This window comes from Hemibagrus wyckioides, linkage group LG23 (genome assembly GCF_019097595.1).
Source record: "Hemibagrus wyckioides isolate EC202008001 linkage group LG23, SWU_Hwy_1.0, whole genome shotgun sequence".
Lineage (NCBI taxonomy): Eukaryota > Metazoa > Chordata > Actinopteri > Siluriformes > Bagridae > Hemibagrus > Hemibagrus wyckioides.
The window spans coordinates 13856265-13876495 of NC_080732.1; the positions used below are offsets into that span (position 1 = coordinate 13856265).

Consider the following 20231-nt stretch of genomic DNA (forward strand, 5'->3'; position numbering starts at 1 on the left):
TTTATATAATATTTTGATTTGTGATTTCTTTTTCTACATCTCAGAATTTTCTCCATTGTGGTTTCTCTGTTGATACCTAATAATTGCCTTAGCACTGAGACAAGCTTATCCCTTTAATAAGAGCTCAGTCCTTAGTCTATTAATCCAATTTCAGTCTCCACAGCTTTATCTCTGATTCCAAGTCAGTGCCTGCCTTTATTTTGATCATTATTATGACTTAATAATATTATTAATGTTATTGTTCACAATTACAACAATTTTAAGTTATACATACACTGATCAGCCATAACATTATGAGCACTGAGAGGTGAAGTGAATAACGCTGATAATCTCCTTATCATGGCACCTGTTAGTGGGTGGGATATATTAGGCAGCAAGTGAACATTTTGATGTGTTAGAAGCAGGAAAAATGGGCAAGCGTAAGGATTTGAGCGAGTTTGACGAAGGGCCGAATTGTGATGGCTAGACGACTGGATCAGAGCATCTCTAAAATTACAGCACTTGTGGAGGTGTTCCTGGTCTGCAGTGGTCAGTTTCTATCAAAAGTAGTCCAAGGAAGGAACAGTGGTGAACCGGCAGCAGGGTCATGGACGGCAAAGGCCCATTGATGCACGTGGGGAGTGAAGGCTGGCCCGTGTGATCCGATCCAACAGACGAGCTACTGTTGCTCAAATTGCTGAAGACCTTAATGCTGGTTCTGATAGAAAGGTGTCAGAATACACAGCACATAACAAGTCAGGGCTGTTCTGGCAGCAAAAGGGGGACCAACACAATATTAGGCAGGTGGTCATAATGTTATGCTTGATATCTATGTTGTTTTCAGTTCAAATACTGGACCGTTTAAGTGACCTACTAAAAACTACATTTTTCTACAACAGTGATAAGGTTAAATATTCACTCAGAATGGCAGTTCACTGAACATGGACATCACTGCACGTGAAAGATTTTCTTACTTTAGATCACGATTGGTCAATTTTGGTGTGAATGCATGAGCCTCTGTGTTGTGATCCAATAGAAATCAAGTGTGTGGGACAGTTAAAAAAAAAAAAAATCAAGAAGCTGCAAATGATTAACTCTACCAGTTGTCGTCCTGCTGCTTGGTGCACAAATAGAATAACCGTTGACTGGGTTTTTGTGGTAAAATCCATTTTTCTCTCATGCAAAACAATACGTTGTGCTCAGAATCAAACTGGGCCTGATATAAGGAAGCGATGCTCCCCCCCTGTGCCACAGTGTCGCTTGAGGATGGAATATTTTACTGGAAAATATGTCTTCACACAAATATGAGCGTTATCTGAAATATAATCTATAATATATAACACTCATAAGAAAAACAGGACAAGTATACAAGGCGGTACAAGACAGGCTGTTTCTTGAAATTTATTACTTGGATTAAAATGGTTTTAATCTATTAGTAGATCCTCTTGGCTTGTACAGACATGAGCTTAAATGATGGAAAACATTTATAAATATGCGTAATAATTTTATGTGTGTATACAAGCAATCTAATAAAGTATATATTAAAAAAATAAAAAATATTTGTTACCTTTGACTATATTTATGTAAGATATTTTTTGCTGTAAGATTTTTTTTTGCGTGATCTTTACTCTTGGCAGTAATCTTGATCATATTTCAGTTCAAGACTGTCATTTTCTGAAGTGTATAGTAGAAAATGTCATGATGACCATGTCTCAGGCCACCACACTGTTATGATAGTGAAAGACCTGACAAAATAACCTTAGAGAGTTATGTAACTGGAGTCATCCATTCAGAATCCTGGATTTGAATGCAGGTCTGTGTTCTGCCGGCTGGCGCCGCTGACCAATCAGAGCAAGGCAGATGGGAGAGGGCGTGGCTTTGGACCAGAGTGGTTGTTATTTTTAGCTCGGGGGGTTTTTCCGATCCCGCGGTGATCCTCCTCCAGTCCGCGTTTTCCAGCTGCTCTCTTCGGCCGTCAATGACCGAGCACCGCTGTCGGTGCTGAGCTCTGCGTCCATTTTTTTCTCTCTCTCTCTTCTTCTTTCTGTGCATTTAAGAAACCTTGAAGAACACACAAACCTGGAAGAGAGAAGGAAGTAGAGCACGCAGGGATTGAAAGCACACTGGATGGGGTTTTTTTTGTTTGTACTCCAAGGTGCGACGAAGCTCCGCTGAGCGATGGGTTAGGACGGATTTTAACATGATGGCAAAATAAACGGGCTCCTTTTGCACATCTGTACGTCCGGAGAGGGTGAGATAAGCCGCATCCTTTCTTTATAACTACACAATTGTTTCATCAAGGCTTTCTGTCATCCCTGTAGAGGAGTCTCTTGAATTTGTCATGTGTGGAAATTAAGCATGGATGTATGGATGAGATTTCAGCTTGAATTTTATGATCCTTACAGTTTTGCGTTAAGTAGCCTAATAAACATCCTATTCATCTTTCTGTTTATTATTAGTACCTAGTGTTTAGATAATAATCACCTCACATTTTTTGTTCTTTCTGGTTTGCACCAAATTGGAGAGAGGAATCACTTGAAATATTTTGCATTTACTGAAAAAAACAAAACAAAAAAACAAAAAAACAAAAAGAAAAGAAAACAAATGCGCTTTAATAATAGGCCTCTACTGCGCGTGCATGATCCGTAATGATAATCCGTGCACTATTTAAGCCTGACTTTTCGTGTGTGTGTGTGTGTGTGTGTGTGTGTGTTTTGTAGCGTGTGTGTGTGTGTGTGTGTGTGTGTGTGAACATGGCCGCTCCGCTCGCGCACAGGGGCCTGGCCGACATGCCGGACCTGAGCCACCTCACCGACGAAGAGAGGAGGATCATCCTCGACGTCATGGACCGCCAGAAGAGAGAAGAGGAGAAAGAACAGTCCATGCTGAAGTAAGACGAGCGTAAAACGTGATTCTCTGTCTCTGCCAAAGCACTGTTACTATCCTGAGAGTGTGCTGAATAGGCTGGATCAGAGAAGGGTTTTTTTTTTTTTTTCTAACGCACTTCCTGGATTGATCAACCTGCATCCTCACTGCCGGGTTAAATCAGACGCCATTTTTGATTCCTTTGTACGTTTAAATCAGTTTGTGGTGGAATATTTGTTGCTGCAGCTGCTGGAACTGAGCAGCGTGTTTTCAGGACCACGGAGCTGTCCATGTACTCAGTCTATCAGCTAGGTTTCTCAGTACTCCTGTCTGAAGCACAACTGCACATCTGTCTGTCCTAACACACCCGGTTTAGACAATCAGGTCATTAACAAGTCCTACAGGGTGTGTTAAGGTGGCTTAGCGCACAAGTCGTGCGTTTACACCTTGTTGATTCATGCATCTTTAATGTGAAGTGTATCACAGTGTACATTTACATTCAGTCATTTGGTAGATGTTTTCATCCAACATGACTTGCAAATGAGCAGAGAAGATGAGGGTCAAGGGGGTACGGTGACGAAGCGTGTAGCCTTACTGCCTCACAGCTCCAGGTTCGTGGTTTCAATCCTGAGACGATAAGACAGGCAGCTTGAATTTGGATCGAATAAGAGACCATGGTGCTGCAAGGTGCGTTATCATGCCAGTGTATGCCATTTTTAATTTCCGTTTTAGAGGTCATAGTCCATGTGTCTTCTGCTGTATTGTATCGGTGGATTTTTTTGGTTGGCAAACATGGTTTGGAAATTAATATACAGTATTATTACCCTCATATATAACATCTGGCTAAAATATACAGCATCCCAGATGTCCTGATTTCCTGGAACGGCCTGCACTCAGGCCTTTATATCTGACTCTGTCAGAGCAGGTGTACTGTAAACTCATAATGCACTTGTAATCCTCATACTCAACACAAATGAATGGACCAGGTGTAAATAAGGTCCGTTGCGTAGAACATCGGAAGGTACACGATTTGACCTTATTAGAGGATACATTTGCACTGTAGACCTACTTTCTCCTGCTTTATTACATCAGAAACAACTCATCAACTCAATAACAAGCTGATCGTGATGTTATAATTGGTGTATCAGAACAGAGTTAAATTATACCGTGTAAGGTTACTGCACGACTCGGATTGAGTAACACTGGAGTAGCAGTGGCTCGAGCAAAGCCTTTAATTTCTTTTGAGGAAGCTTTTGTGGAAAATTTGAGTATTTAAAGAAGGTTTGGATGAGCTTTTTTTTCAGCATGAGGGTTTGTTCGAATTGTTTGCTGAAAAAGATTTTTATAACTGTAATTTCCCAACACTGTAATAAAACAGATTTGAACAGAATCTGACACAAATAGCCATGTACACTATGATTTGAAATACAATACAACTTTACTTAGCGTTGCTCTCAGTTTAAACATTCTCCATGCTCCTGTTATGAACCATCTACAAAGCTGTTAATGATACTCTAAAAAAAATGCTTGTTGAATTTAATTATTTCAAATGCGTAACTCGGTTAAGCTTGACTGAATTGAGTAACATTAATGCAGTTAGTTTACGTACATCCAACATGAAATGAAAGTGTATTTTCAAGCGCTGAATAAAATCAAAGCACTAAGCTCACACCTCTGCTGAGACTCAAACCCACAACACTGGTGTTTTGCAACAGACACCTTACCACTGGACTGTTCTTTATTCATATATTAATTACCTAAATGTAATACGATAATTATAGTTCCCATCAGTGGCAACATCCTTGTGCGATTTCACAAAGGTTAATGCTACATGTATTGATCACGCTCACTCTAATCTAGTAATTAGAAACTTGTTTAAGTTTAGTGTAAGCAATAAAACCACATTTTGTTGTCACATATACCTAATATTTTTTCCTAAAACTACATAATGTTTGCTCTGATGATAGAGTTTTTATGTTTATGTATGTCTTGGAAGTACTCTCAAAGGTCCGGCCTATTGATTTAAAAAGGCACACGAGGTCAGATTCCGAAGCTGGAGAATAGGTTAGGTTATGTTGCTTCCAAAACATAGAGAACACGACACTCTGAGCTCATCTGCGGCCAGAATTTGTTTGGTTTAACGTTTGGAACCATTGCGATGACTTTATAGCAGAGCCATCAAGGAGCCTGCGTAATCACGGTTTCCCGTACTGAGTTAAATATTAATGCCGTGTGTGTGTGTGTGTGTGGCAACAGAGCAGACCTATGGTTGAAGTGACTCATCGACTTAAAGCCTGAGCCACCGCAGTGTCACTGTGTGAATCATCCATACGCACATATACACACTTCTATGCCATGAAGCTGTTCATTGTGAATGAGCGTAAGGGAGATACACAGTGAGAGACAGATAGATTGAGAGGGAGGGACGATGAAAGCGTTTAGCATTTGGATAGCACAGATGTCAATCATCGCTGCTTAGCACCACTACAAGCACCGGCTCGAGCATATTGTGTGTACGCATCGGTGTAGAATTACAGGACAACTCAGCGGCTTGGTGACTCCCAACTACTCTGCAGACTCATATGTTCTCTTTGTCATTGGCCCGCTGTTGGGTTGGGCTAGTCGTGAGCTTTACCTCAGAGGAAGCTAGTCACGTAACATTGTAAAGTACTGTAGAATGAATGTAGTAAATCATCCTAGTATTTAATAAGAAGAAATATGATTATTCGATGAATGCTGCTGAATAATTCTAGCCGAGGAGTGTTCAAAAATCAAAAGATCATCTTTAATGTAATTCATAAATCTCTAGGGCAAAAATAATAATGAATTCTTGAATCTGATTGGTCCGAGGGTGTTTACATTAATGCTCTCTTCTAGTTTGCGTTCGTTTCTATAGCAACAGGTCAGCACTTTACATAATCTAAGACTAATAAACAAATAAAATAAATCCTAATGGAAGGAGTCTACAGTGTCAGTGGTTTATAATGGTCATTAAATTCTTCATTATTGAAACATGTAAACGTGTCTTTTTTGAGGGGAGACAAAATTTTGGCAGGTGAGGGTAGTACTTTTTAAATAGCTGCAAAAAACAATGCGATAACAGGCACGAACATGTTTCTGTCTCTATCACACACACACTCTCTCACACACACACACACACACACACAAAACAGGCTGTAGTCCAACCTGAGGAATCCTGTGAGAGCAGAGGCAGGAAGAACCCTCAGTGTTTGCCAACTTACTGTCATCTCGCTGGAAAAGCCACAAAGAGAAAGATAATAACTCAGGGGAAGCTAGACATAGAGGAAAACAAAGAGACAGTGTGAGAGGATGGTGGGTGTGATGATGATCATAGCAAAAATAGACTTTATGCAGTGTTGTGGGGTCACAAGTAGAGAGAAAATAACTAGATTTGCATTTCTTGAAGAGAATACTACAACATGCACCTGAGCTGTGTGTGTGTGTGTGTGAGAGAGAGAGAGAGAGAGTTTATAGTAGTGCTGCTGACTGAATGGCTGTAAAAGGCATTTGGCAGGTTTGCTGTGTCTCCCCGTGTGTGTGGAGTTTGCATGTTGTCCCCATTCTCTGTGGGTTTCCTCCAGGTACTCCATACACCCACCCCCCCAGTCCAGTCCAAAGACATGCTCTGTAAGCTGATTGGCAACCCTAAATTGTCTGTAGTGTGTGAATTGGTGTGTGAGCGTATGTGTGATTATGCCCTGCAATGATTTGGCACTTTGTCCTGGGTAAGCTCCAGGTTCCCTGTGACCTTGTGTAGGATAAGCAGTTCAGAAAAATGGATGGATGGATATCCATGTGTATATAAAAGATGGACATATCCACAAATTTGCTAATAATAATAATAATAATATGTTGATGATGATGATGATGATGAAAAATGAGGAAGAAACATCTGTAGGACTGAACATGACACCTGGATATACTTGTTGGGGTTAATGCTTTGCGAATTAAGACACAGACATAGCTTTTCCTCGAAGTGCAAGCTCAACAGATGGGGGCGGAGGCCTTTCAGAAGAGACCCCGCCTATCAGGATAGACATAAAGTTGATAAGGCATAAGATGTCTGTTATGATAATAATAATAATAAATATATAAAGGCGAGCACAGACGGCGTGTGACAGTGTGCTGCTAAAGTTGAATCTAGACTCGGATCTAAACGTACACGAGCGAGAGATCAGGAGACATCGGGTGCTTATTTGCTGACTGAATTAGCTTATCTGTTGTGGTTTCTCCACTTGCAGCATGTTTTTCAAGCCGTTTGGGCAGCTGCTTGGGTTCAGAGGCAGGGGAGGTAGAGGTATTGTGTTACAGAGATCATTTAACCAAACACGGCTAATGTGGGTATCAGTGAATGTAAACTATTGTGCTTAAAAGTAGGCTTTGTAAGTAAGCCTTCCGCTTGCTTCTAAGCACTGGTGTTAAATCTGATGTAGTGGTTGAGCAAATAATGCTGTATAATGTGTTGCATGCATGGCTGTCCAATGTTTTGTCTCCGGGACTGATACACGGAGCAGTGGGATATTCAGATGCTTCGTTTTGTTAGTCGTAACTTAATGATTATCAGTATATATATCAGTAATTCCGAATCAAAGTCGAGTGACAAACTAAAGAAAAGGCATTTTATTTATATATTTATTATTGTTATTATCATAACAGACATATTATGCCTTATCACCTTTATGTCAATCCTGATGGGCGAGGTCTCTTCTGCAATGACTCCGCCCCCATCTGTATATCTGGATATGTAGGACTCCCTGAATAGTTTCTGAATATGAACATGATGTAAATCACATGTTGTTGCCTTTAACATGTCACCCTCATTTCGTTTTTTTGTGTCAGCCATCTTGTTTTTCAGCACAGCAATATTTTGTGAAGTTGTAGATGACAAGATAGCTTTTTTTCTGTGTGCTGTGTGAATGCTTGATTCTGATTGGTTAGAATATTCTGCATATTAATGCTTGCGTTCTAATACGTGATCATTTCTACAGTAACTACGTATACAGGGATCTGTATTTTGATCGATGTTTAACGAGAATTTTTGGAAGGACTCTCCAGTACCAGCACTTTATAACAGTCCGAAATAAAAGCTGTTGCTTTTAGATTTTGGTGGTTTTTTGGTCACATGACAAGCTACATTATATTTTGTCTTATTAACTTCATAAACGAGAGGGAGAGAAACACAAAGAGAGAGAAAGAGAGAGAGAGAGAGAGAGGCAAGGAGTAGCTGCTGTGGAAACTCTTTATGGTTGTTATAAGTGACCACAGGAAGTAACTTGTTTCGAGGATGTTCTATTACGTTAACCATAGCTGTAAACAGATAAAGATTATGATTATGTTGTTTTGTAATTATTAAAAATTATATTCATAAGCAATTTGCTAAGGTATAAGAGGAATAAAACAACATTGTAAAATAAACAACTTCATGTCACCTCATAGTCTATTATTATTATTATTATTATTATTATTATTATTATTATTATTATTAAAAAGCCTGGTCATGGAATTGTATTCCTGTGTGCATGACAATCCTTATCCAAACATATATAATCGTGAAAGTTTGCCTGGTCTACGCTTGTTATCTACCATGATATAAGAAATGCAGCAAAACGAAACAGACTTTCAGATGACCAGACTTCTAGAAACAAAGCACGAGGGTCATTTAACAGCTATGTCCAGAGCCGAGTGTTCAGGACAGGGCTACTGTTACATAAGAGCACTGAAGCATGGGCAGAGAGATCTAAAGAACACCAGCATTTAGTAGCCATGAGAAAATATAATATGAACAGTGGGGTTGTAAATGTAAAAGTCAGTGGCTTTGCAAGTCTGATCAAATAATAACTCACTTCTGAGCCATTTTAAACGAATATTTCACACAGCCGGTTCATAAAACCATATAAAAGTCTTGCTTTTAACGACAATATTCATATATTATTACTACACTATTACTGTATTAATGCTAAGCATGTTTATAACACTGACTGACTTTATTGATTGGATGCTAGACTATGTTGTGTTATTTAATCTCATTTTCAGCAACCCTGAACCTGGTTAGAAGACACGTCTTAGCAAAAAGCATGTAGGTGTTCGGTAGCGAGCCTGTGCTATAATTCTAACTGTCAGAATTAGCCTCACCCCTGTATTTAACTGAGTATAGCTAACTTCAGTGAAGGTAGATGAGGTTATATAAAGCCTGATACTAGCTAGCTAACCTCAAACTCAGACCTCACACTTACGAACCGTTGGCTGAAAGTCTGATGCGTATGACACATAAAATTTGAAACACTCCAGGGGTCTCATAGGCATCCTCTGATTGGTTGGATTCTACAGGAGACATTGTTTGTCATGTTTTTTAACAAGCAAAGCTGTCGTGTCGCTCTAGAAGGAAGCAGTTTACAACTGTGACAGTGAGTGCTTATGAGGATCAGCTAAACACTGGATTTTCCAAATGATGTGAAGTTCAGACTCGCAAATCAGTCGAATAAGAAAAACAAAGCAGACTAATATTAGCTTATAAAGAATATTTATTAACTGAAGAATGAATGAAAAAACCTAAACACACACAGGTTTGGCTTGGTTTATGGATGGGGTTGAAAGAAATTAGCTTGAAAAATGCTGTTTGCATTACAATAAGGACGCTAAGAATAAGAATGTGTAATATTTGCCTCAGTTTAATCATTGCCATTAGACGTTATGTAAAATATTAAACTAACATCAGCTAGCTTCCTAATGAGTCTGTTTACATAATGTAAATTATTCACATAAAACGTTGCTAGCTTGTTGGAAACTTGGCTACCAATTTTTAATGACACAATATGCTAATATGCATTAACTACAGTAGCATGTTCCTGAACTTTGCTAGCAACTATCAGCAAAAATCTACCTCCTGATAGATATCTTTTATTAATTATGTTGTTTTCACATTGGTTTGAAAATCGATTGTAATTTTCTATTGTCTTGATGTCTTTTATTGTTTTGTTGTCTTATTTATGAGGGCATTTCCAAGGCTGTTAGCTTGCTGTCTTATTCACATTTCGTGTTGAATCCTTCAGGAAGCAGATCACACACAAATGCTTTTCAATCATGTATTTATAGCTAAGATTGCACAAAGAAGATCAAAAAGGTGCTGTGGAAAACTGCGGGATTGGGGATTGATCCGATCAGTCGTCCTCGGGCCATTTGTTTTGGCAGGAAGTCTCATGGGGGCAGTTCTGTGGCCAAAGAAAGGTTGTGTCCATGATTCTTTTGTCTTGCAACACCACCGCTTGCTGTTGATATCCGGTGACCAGGAAATTTGACCGAGGATTGGAAAGGAGTGGAGATATGAGAAAGTATTATGGTAGGTGCTTGATGTTGGATTGTGGCTGCAGTTCCTTTTGAATTGAACAAACCTTTCACGAGCACCATTATTAGTTCAAACACAAAGAATGATCTAGAAATGATGAATGATCTACCATTCGTAATTATTATTATGGGTCCAGGCTGTACTTTGTGAGATTAATTGGTTCCTTAAAGGTTTTCGGGAGGGTAAGGGCCATATACATGAATATTTTCTGAGAATAATATAAATATAACCCTTTATTTTAGGTCTGTTTTACATCAAAGTCAACAAGAAAAACCTACAACACTTTATTATAATTTATGATATGAATTAGAAGGTTTTTTATTTTATTTTATTTTATTTTATTTTATTTTATTTTATTTTATTTTATTTTATTTTATTTTATTTTATTTTACTTTTGCTTGTCACTAGTGGATAAAAAATACAGGAAGGTGTAAAAAAACCTTCTTTAATTCAGTGCCATCACAAAGGACAAATCATAATCATGGTTTCTTGAAGAACCTTCTGGTCTTTAGCCACTGTTTAATTGTTGCCTTCATGAACTGAAGAATGATTTTCCACCGCAAAGATCTTTCCATGTCCTAGTAATATTTGTGTTGATAAACTGAAAGAAATCACCTTTATTTTTTGAGATTATATTTAATGACAGAAACTCTGTCACTGGCTGCTCTACTACTCTATTTGGTCAAGAGTGATTATTACTTCTTCCTTGAATAATTTTGCATTTTACCGTATTATATCTCATCTGATAGTGAATTTACTGTATTGAATTGAATTTGCTGATTGTCTGGTTAAGGTGGCATACTGGCACAGTGTTACTAACTTACAGCTCCAGAGTAAATGGTTTAGTCCTGAGTTTGGGATATGGTCTGTTCACGCTTTCAGTGTGCATGTGGGTTTCTTCTGGGTTCTCTGGTTTCCTCTGACTTCCCAGTACACATTGCAGGAGGTATGCTGAGTCTTTAAGCTAAATTGTACCCTGTGGTCCTGGGATGTGCTGATGTATGGATTCCTTTACCTAGCATAAAGCAGTTACTAAAGATGTATGTAATTTATTTACATAAGAGCTTTTCACACTGCTTTCAACCCTGGGTAGAGAAATGTTTCACACTTCTAATTATAATGCTATATAGATATAGAGCCCAAGAACTAACAACCTTCTCATATGGAGAAGACAGGCATTGCACTGCAGTGAAGATTTTGCTTGTTCTGCATTGAGGAATCATGTAAACTTTGTCTAAAGGGTCTTTTAAATAATATATTCATAAAGTGATGCATCGCATCCAGCTTCTTTACAGCATCAGCTTGACTTTATCTCTGTAAAAGCCACCAACTGTGCTAAGGCAGCTTATGCCCCGTTGCTCCATGCAATCACATCAGGAAAAAAAATCCAATGCGCAAATCTGTAGAATTGTTAACATACAGTAGCTCTCCAAACATGATGTGCATTAAGTTAATGTTTCTTTTTAAGTAGAAAAGCCCCAGTGCTTATGATGTAATGCTGCAGGTCCACGTGGATTATCAGCTCTCGTGTAAACGAAAGCATGAGGTGATAATACTGTAGATTTCAGGCGGCACAGTGTACTCTTTAAAAAGTGCTTGCTGTGGAGTGTGTATACAGATTGTTGTATTCTTAACTGGGATAGCTGATCAGGGCATTTCATTTGAGTGTCTATGGCCAATTACATCAACTGTGTCAGTAATGTTAGAATCAACAAAGTTGGAAAATTTTCCTACATGATCATAAATTCCAATGTTTCCTAGTGCCTAGATATGGGGATTCGAAAAGATATAGATAATCCGACAAGATATAGACAAGGTCTTGTTTAGTTATAACCTGGATAAAAACCTTAAGAAAACATGTAATCTTTTTTATTTAACCTGATATGATAATGTTTTAACTTTACTGCAATTTTATTTCAGCACATTGTGCAGCAGTGCTTTGGGAAAAAAAATAAATAAAACGACTGAAAAAATAAAGATATCAGCAAATTACCTTTGAGTGTTTTAACTTAGGAATATAATGAGGTGTGCTGTTATAGGAACAGAGTCAAGTGCGGGCTTTTGTGAATAATATAATATCTACGTTTGACATTTAACATTAAATATATTTGTGGAACGTCCATGAATCGAGTTACTAAGACATATTGTTATTGTTGATGCTGGTGGTGTTTTATTACCTCCTCTGTTCTGAAGAGTCTCCTGACCTTCTGAGCAATCTGAGCGAAGAGCAGTGGGACATAAAATACATCCACGAAGCTGATGTAACTCATGCTGTACCTGTTAGATGGCTTCTTGTCTGACTGTTGTCCATGATTTCTATTCTGCGCTCTAATTCTTTCTGCTTAGTAGGGAGAGAGGGATGAAGGGAGGGAGGAAGGAAGGGAGCGCATCTGCTTGATTGATGGCAGTGATGTGGAGTAGAATGGCTGCTGATTGGCATGCAGAATGGGAAGTGAGTGAAGCTCTGGGCTATAGTCCTGAGACCTGAACACACACACGTGTGGAGATGTGTTAGGAATCATTTGGATTGTATTTTCTGTAAAGAGAAAATGTTTTCTTCAGCTTTGATAGCGTGAATTCTTTTATAGGCAGTGAATCCGCTGGTATTTAAGCAATGTCTGATCTCAGCACTAATCTTAGCCTGAAAGAATGTGTATGCCAATTTAGATTTCGATCTAATAGTCAACATGTCTCTGTATTAAGGGTTTATTTTCCTTTCCATGACAGCTGCGCATCTCGGCCACTTCTGCATGCTTCGTTTCAATTCAATTCTGTTTCACTTTGTCATTATATATTGCCATTATATCGTGGTTATATGTATACACAGGTGTGCAGTACAATGAAGTGGTTTTTATTTATTTATTTTTTGCTAGCTCAAGTGCAGGTCAGTGTTACTGGACATACACCGTGCAGTTATAACAAAAGCAGATGTATAGCGCTACATACAAGGAACAGTGTCAGTGTGGCTGCTAGAATGTGTTCATATTCTCCATTTTTTTTTCTAAGCAAAGCAGCTGTAGCAACAAACCAGCTCAATCCAGAGATGGTACTACACTATGTTGCCAAACGTTTTGGGACACCCTCCCCAAATCATTAAATTCAGGTACCTGTTCCAACATGACTGCGCACCAGTGCACAAAAACAAGGTTCATAAAGACATGGATGAGCGAGTTTGGTGTGGAGGAACTTGACTGGTCTGCACACAGTCCTGACCTCAACCCGATAGCACCTTTGGTATGAATTAGGAGACTGTGAACCAGGTCAAAACTGGGATGTCTGCCTTTACATGCACATGAATGTAATATGGAGTTGGCCCGCCCTTTGCAGCTATAACAGCTTCAACTCTTCTGGGAAGGCTTTCCACAAGGTTTAGGAGAGTGTTTATGGGAATTTTTGACCATTCCTCTGGAATCACATTTGTGAGGTCAGGCACTGATGTTGGACGAAAAGTCTCTGCTCTAATTCATCCCAAAGGTGTTCTATCAGGTTGAGGTCAGGACTCTGTGAAGTTCCTCCACACCAAACTCGCTCATCCATGTCTTTATGGACCTTGCTTTGTGCACTGGTGTGCAGTCATGTTGGAACAGGAAGGGGTCATCCCCAAACTGTTCCCACAAAGCTGGGAGCATGAAATTGTCCAAAATGTCTTGGTATGATGAAGCATTAAGAGTTCCTTTCACTGGAACTAAAGGCCCAGACCCAACCCCTGAAAAACAACACCTGAACTCAATGATTTGGAGTGGTGTCCCAAAACTTTTGGCAATATAGTCTATGTACTGCTATGAAAAAAATAATCAAACCATAACAACACCAGTTCTATCTAGTTTCAGCTAACTAACTAGTCTTAATTACAGTAGATATATTCTGATCAGTAATAAAGTTTGCTTTAACTGAGGAGGTTTTTTTTCCTTTACTGAAGGTTTGGAGGAAGAAATAATTCAAGAATAACACAAGAGCTGTTTGTGTGACTTGACATTACACGGTTTAAGTAGGATGTCAAATCACATTTGTGGCCTAAAGTTAACCAAGATGTTATAGCAGTTAAATAATAAGAATATCAGCAGAGCCAGTGATCCTGACCACTTTTGCTCTCTGGACCTGCCTGATCCATCCTGATGCCCTACTTTTGATTAGAGTCTCATGATTTGGAGGCTGCTCACTGCTGCTGAGGATGTCTCCACATAGGAGATTGCTGTGGATGGTAGCAACCATGAAGATGGCTTTGGATTGAAATTAATACCAAGTGTTTCGCACTCAAGTCTCCATTAGTGAACAAAATAGACTTCATGTTATTAATTTCCTGGTTTCATAATTGCACTTGACCATTTAGTACACGGTTATAAAAGAGTAATTATCTATAATAGCACTATCTGGTGTCACCCGCATGAGGATGAGTTCGCTTTTTGAGGCTGGTTCCTCTCAAGGATTCTTCCTCATATCATCTTTTTCCGTTCCACCGTTGCCTCTGGCTCAGAATTTATATCATGAATTTGGATATATCTGTAAAGCTGCTTTGTGGCAATGTCACTGTTACACTGTTACACTGTAAAAAGTGCTATACAAATGAAATTGAATAGAATTTTCTATTCAGCGTGTTGTAAATCTTTTCATTTAAATCTTCCCATAAGCTGCCTGGGCCCTTGAGCAAGGCCCTTAACCTTCATTTGCTTAGTTGCATTAAAATGAGAGAAATGTAAGTCACTCTGGATAAGGATATCTGCCAAATTCGGTAAATTTGTCATATCCGCTTACTGACCAGATCGATTATTCACCCGTTATCCATATTTGTTCATAGACACTGGTCAGGTTAAACATGATCCCAGTGACCATTACAGGCTTAGAAACTACTCCTGGATTTCCTGGAATAATACACACAAAAAAGTAATACACAAAAGACACAGTGAGTGTCAGAAACTCTTAATGAGAGAGGTCCAGCTACAGTAACTCAAATGACCAGTCTTTATGATCGTGGATATATTTATTTACATTATTCGGAACATTGAGAGTGCATGATATTGCTTGAAGCGGATGAGATCAAATTTAATGGTTGTATTTTTTGCCTGTAGACTACATTGGGTTTTTTTGTGCTAATTGGTTGGTTGTTGTGTGGAGGATGTTTTGCTGGCTGGCGGCTCGTTTACTTTCGGCCCATATTCTGTTTTCCAGGAAAGTTGTAATAAGCAGGTACATCCATGTACTAAAGAATGATTTCAGGTTTTCTACAATCTCTCTCTCCCTCTCTCTCTCTCTCTCTCTCTCTCTCTCTCTTTGCATGTCCTCTAGTGCCACTGCCACCTGCCAGTCATACAAACACACCCACACACACCCACACACACACATATACATTCATAAAGCTGCTCATGTCAATTCATAAAACACTTCCTGTCATGTGGTGTGAGTTTCACCTGCCCAACATGTCTGTACACACACACACACACTCACATACACACACTTTCATACAAATGAAGCACTTTGTCCTGCATTAACCTCGGTCAATGCCGTGCCGTACTCTAGTCTGTAGATGAGCACAGCAGCCGTGCAGTGAAGTCTCCTGACTATCAGGGACCGGCACCCGGCACACTGGCAGCTGTAATTGCAGGATAATTATGCCGGGTGCTGGAATTCAGCCTGGCATTTACGCAACAGGGGCTTTTTTCACACTCTGTATCCTGCTGGTAGAGGAGCTCAGTGAGTGCAGAGAGAGAGAGAGAGAGAGAGAGAGAGAGAGGCAGAGATTAAACTGTGTCATTAATAATTTGACTCTTGTGTTTAACTGTCTCTCTGCTCCTCACACTTATCTCTGGTCAGTCTTGTTGCACTTATTTCACAGCTCTATGCTTGGGTTAGCTAACTCATGAAGTTTTCTATCAGGAAATATATTATTTTTATTTTTTGGAAGGAATCCATGTGTCAAGTTTTCAGGATAGGTGGCTGTGTGGCTTCATGGTTTTTGTTGTAATATCAAATTTTAAGTGAAAAAGAGAGATGAAAGATAGAGAGAGACCAGCCTTAGTTCTTATGATGATGATGATGATGATAATGATGAAGATGATGGGAAAGAAAGGTGTGACAAACGTGGAAAGAGAGAGAGAGAGAGAGAGAGAGAGAGATAAGGAGATAAAAGTAGGCAGAGAAATAGACAGAGTTATAATGATGATGATGGTGATGATGATGATGATGACATGGTGTGACAAAGAGAAACAGTGAGATAAAGAGAAAGAGAGAAATACTAATAGAGACAGAGAGATGGAGAAAAAGAGTGATGAAAAGAGAAGGGACAGAGAAAAAGACATTAGAGAGATCAGCCCCAGTTATGATGATGATGATAATGATGAAGATGATGATGATTGTGTGACAAAGAGAGAGACAGAGACAAAGAGAGAGACAGGCAGAGAGAGACCACCCTCAGTTATGATGATGATGACGCAAGAAATAATAAGACAGAGACAATGAGAGGGACAGAAAGAGAGAGAAATACTGAGAGAGAGAGAGAGAGAGAGAGAGAGAGAGACCACCCTCAGTTATGATTATGATGATGATATTGATGATGTGACAAAAAGAGAGACAGAGACAATGAGAGAGGCAGAAAGACAGAGAGAAAAACAGGAAGACTAGATTTAATTCTGATGATGATGATGAGCGAGAGAGAGAGAGAGAGAGAGAGAGAGATGTTGTTAGCTCTGGAGAATGTGATGACTCAGTGCTTCCTCAGTAGGTAGTTGCTGCATCAGTGTAAGTCCTCACTCAGTGTTTTAGAGAAAAGTGTCTCTTGATAGATGTTAATGTTGATAAGAAATGAACCTCTCAATCAGTCAGCTGACTGAAGAGAACAGTCAGTGAACTGTCATTAACATAATCACTTTCTTCTAAAATTGCTCTACAGTTCAGAATACAGTTCAGCACATTTCTTTGGTACTGGGGAAAAAAAACTTGCTTCAAGCACTTGAAGAGTAAACCTATTTTTAATCTTGACATGATAACGTCGGTTAACTGAATCTTTTTATCATTGTATGAGATTTAGAATCGACCATCCAAATATAGGACAGAAAGTGGAGCTTACAGATGCCCATTCATATCTCAGGACACATTTAGTGGTTAGCAAGTTTGCCTTGCACCTCCACGGTCAGGGGTTTGATTCCTGCCTTTTTCCTGTGTGTGTGGAGTTTGCATGTTCCCCCTATGCTTCCGGGTACTTTGGTTTCCTCCGCCAGTCCAAAAACATGTGTTGTACACTGATTGACATCTCAAAATTGTCCCCAGAATGTGAATGGGTGTGTGAATGTGTGTGCCTGTGCCCTGCGATGGGTCGGCAACTCATCCAGGGTGACCCGTTCCTTGTGTCCCGCGTAGCCTGGGATGATCTCCAGGTTCCCTGTGAGCCTGTGTAGTATACGTGCTACAAAAAATGGATAGAAGAATGCTAAATTTAACCAGCTATGTCTCAGCCTGTGCTTAACTGTATACTTATAATGCCTCACAAGCGGCAATTCGGTTATGTTTGTTAATACTTGCAAGAAAGAACGTAGAAATGTTACTTATACCGCAGCAGCTTGTGCATTTTTGTCCTCATTAGAGTCAGGTCTTTTCTCCTTCTCGAGATAATGAAGGCTTCTTGGCTCAGTGGGATCGCCAATGACATACAGTACTTTCCCCATATTTTTTTGTTGTTGTAGTTACACATCATTTCTTTATGACACAACCCTCTGTATTCAAATGTGTTGGACAAGACATGCTTATGAAAGAATATGTGTACATTAAATAAGTGCATTTCACATAGGTGGATATTTTAGCGATGGTGTGAAACAGACTTGCATAGACCTGGTAGCACCCTCTAGCAGTGATTCCAAAGAGTTTGGTGTTGGGGTTTGGTTTATTGGTTAGTCCCGTACAGGACCCATAAACAGTACGTTCTCGGCTGGTACAGGGACGTCTGGCAACCCTTAATGAGTGGTCTGGATTTCAGTCTCTAAACCTTCCTCACTCTGCTGGTTTATCTATAAACTTACACTAATTATAATTAAGTGATTAAATGATTGTTGCGCGGGACTGAGAAAAAAATCCGATATTGTAATTATGTAATTATGATAAGCTGCTTTAGGAACAAATACTTTACAAGTACACTGGCGTTCCATTCCACCGGCACTGGAAACCGACCTTATGGGACATTTTCAAACAGTATAAACAAATGAATTATTCTATTACACTATCACAAGTCTGACATAAAATTAATCAAGACACTGGTGGCTTTCCGTGTGAGACATATGTTGGGCTAACCTTGCACAGAGTGGTTAAAGATAATGGCTTCACACAACAAACACTTGAGGCATCTCAGAGAGTAGGAATGGGTTTGATATCACCATTTATATGGAAGATAGAAAGATAGATTTTTTGGATCTTTTCTATGAATATAATTTCGTATGAGCCATTAATCACCACTGTGGAGTGGGACATGATGAAGACATTTAATGCTTAACATGGGTACCCCAGATCAGGCACTATTTTTTTTAATGCAAGTAGCATCTTAGCAGCTTAGCTTCATACATGCACTTCATGTGCATCCACGATACTGATGATTGTATGTGTAGTGAGGTAAACACAGGACGATTTCTGTAAGCAAATGTTTATCCTATAAGGAAGAAGTCTGCAGTTTCAGTGCTTAGCAAAATCAGTAGCTGCTATAATTCGCAAAATAATTACAGGAAATTTGTTTTGTCATTTTTTCACAACTTAAAATTTAACTATGATTGGAAGCAAAAGTAGGATGCATCATTCTTTAATTAATAAAAGAGTGCAATTGTGGGCAAATTGATTCAGGATTCTACTTTGTAACTATCCTGTTGCTGATTATTTTCCTATAACTGCACACCCCATAGTGGTTTATTCTTTAGTTGAAGTAAGGCCCGTGAATTCATTCAGTTGTGATTGTAATAGTATTGTAATAGTATAACTGCTGCATCTGTACTCCATATATCTTGCAAAACCGAACTCTCCAAAACCCGCAAACTTGGCTTTGGGTTCTTTCTATCCAGTAGAGGGCAGCGCACGTCCATCATCCCTGGATCAGTGAGTAGTGTTCAGGTGAAGGGGATAAAGGGCACAGAATGGGTGTCCCGCTCTCAATACATATTAATGAAGCTGTGTGTGGCTGACGGTATCATCTCGCAGCAGGGAGTGTGCATGCTTTCAGGTCTTTTGGTGTGTAGTTTCATATATGCTGTGAATTCCACGTTCGGGCTTTTTCAGGAGTTTCGATCGGGACGCTATAGTTCCACGCTGGATTTTCTAATGATGTGAGAGAAACCTGCTTGAACTCTTTGTGCTGGCATGCCTCCTGAAAAGGAGTGCTCTTTATTGGCTCGTCTTTAACGTTTTATTTAAGCTAATTTATATATTCTGCAGAGTAATGGTTCATTGGACTGTAATTTAGGGCTCTCTGGCTTGGACTTTCTTGGCACTTGCTGGACACTTGGCTCGGTAGTTGGAAAGCAGTGGTGTCTTTTATCGGAAATGAATGATTCTCTGGTTCAAACTTGTGTCAGGGTTAGAGACTCAAGGAGATGGAGTTGTAGCTGATTTATCTATAGCTATACAGTACACCGTATAATATCCCTGTTGGTTTAATTTGGGTTCTGTTTTGAATTTATTACCCTTTTTTTTTTTGGGTCAAATCACTGCTCAATTCTCAACTCCTTTATTTTGCATGTTGAATGATTATGTAATTCATGCCTCTTTTTGTAAACTGATTCATGTTCATTTCTGTTAATGACTTTCTTTTGATTTAAACATTTGTTGTTATTCTGTTACGTTTCACCCCTCCACCCCCACTGAGTTGGTCATTTATTTTTATTTTTAGGGTCAAAGAAGATCCAAAGCCTCAGTCGGCGCAGTAAGTATCTCTTAGCATAGCATAGCATAGCTTAGCCTAGCCTAGCATATCATATCATAGATAGCATCCCAGCTTTGGCCCTCTCATGTGCTTTCTTCTTGTGTGTGGCTTCCTCTTTCTCCTGTCAATGCTTTTTCC

General features: G+C 39.3%; 1 protein-coding gene across 6 annotated transcripts in view; it reads left to right on the forward strand.

Annotated features, from left to right (window-relative positions):
• Positions 1-1944: 1944 nt before the first annotated feature.
• rims2a (regulating synaptic membrane exocytosis 2a) overlaps positions 1945-20231 on the forward strand; it is a 189238-nt gene continuing 170951 nt past the window's right edge. For 3 of the 6 annotated variants that reach the window (XM_058376390.1, XM_058376391.1, XM_058376389.1), the window contains exons 1-3: positions 1946-2230; positions 2700-2869; positions 20061-20093. In XM_058376390.1, coding sequence (XP_058232373.1) covers positions 2733-2869; positions 20061-20093 — 170 coding nt within the window. In that variant the 5' untranslated portion in view covers positions 1946-2230; positions 2700-2732. Of the gene's footprint in view, positions 2231-2699; positions 2870-20060; positions 20094-20231 lie in introns of all 6 variants that reach the window. The other 3 variants (XM_058376388.1, XM_058376387.1, XM_058376393.1) reach the window with 2 other exon arrangements.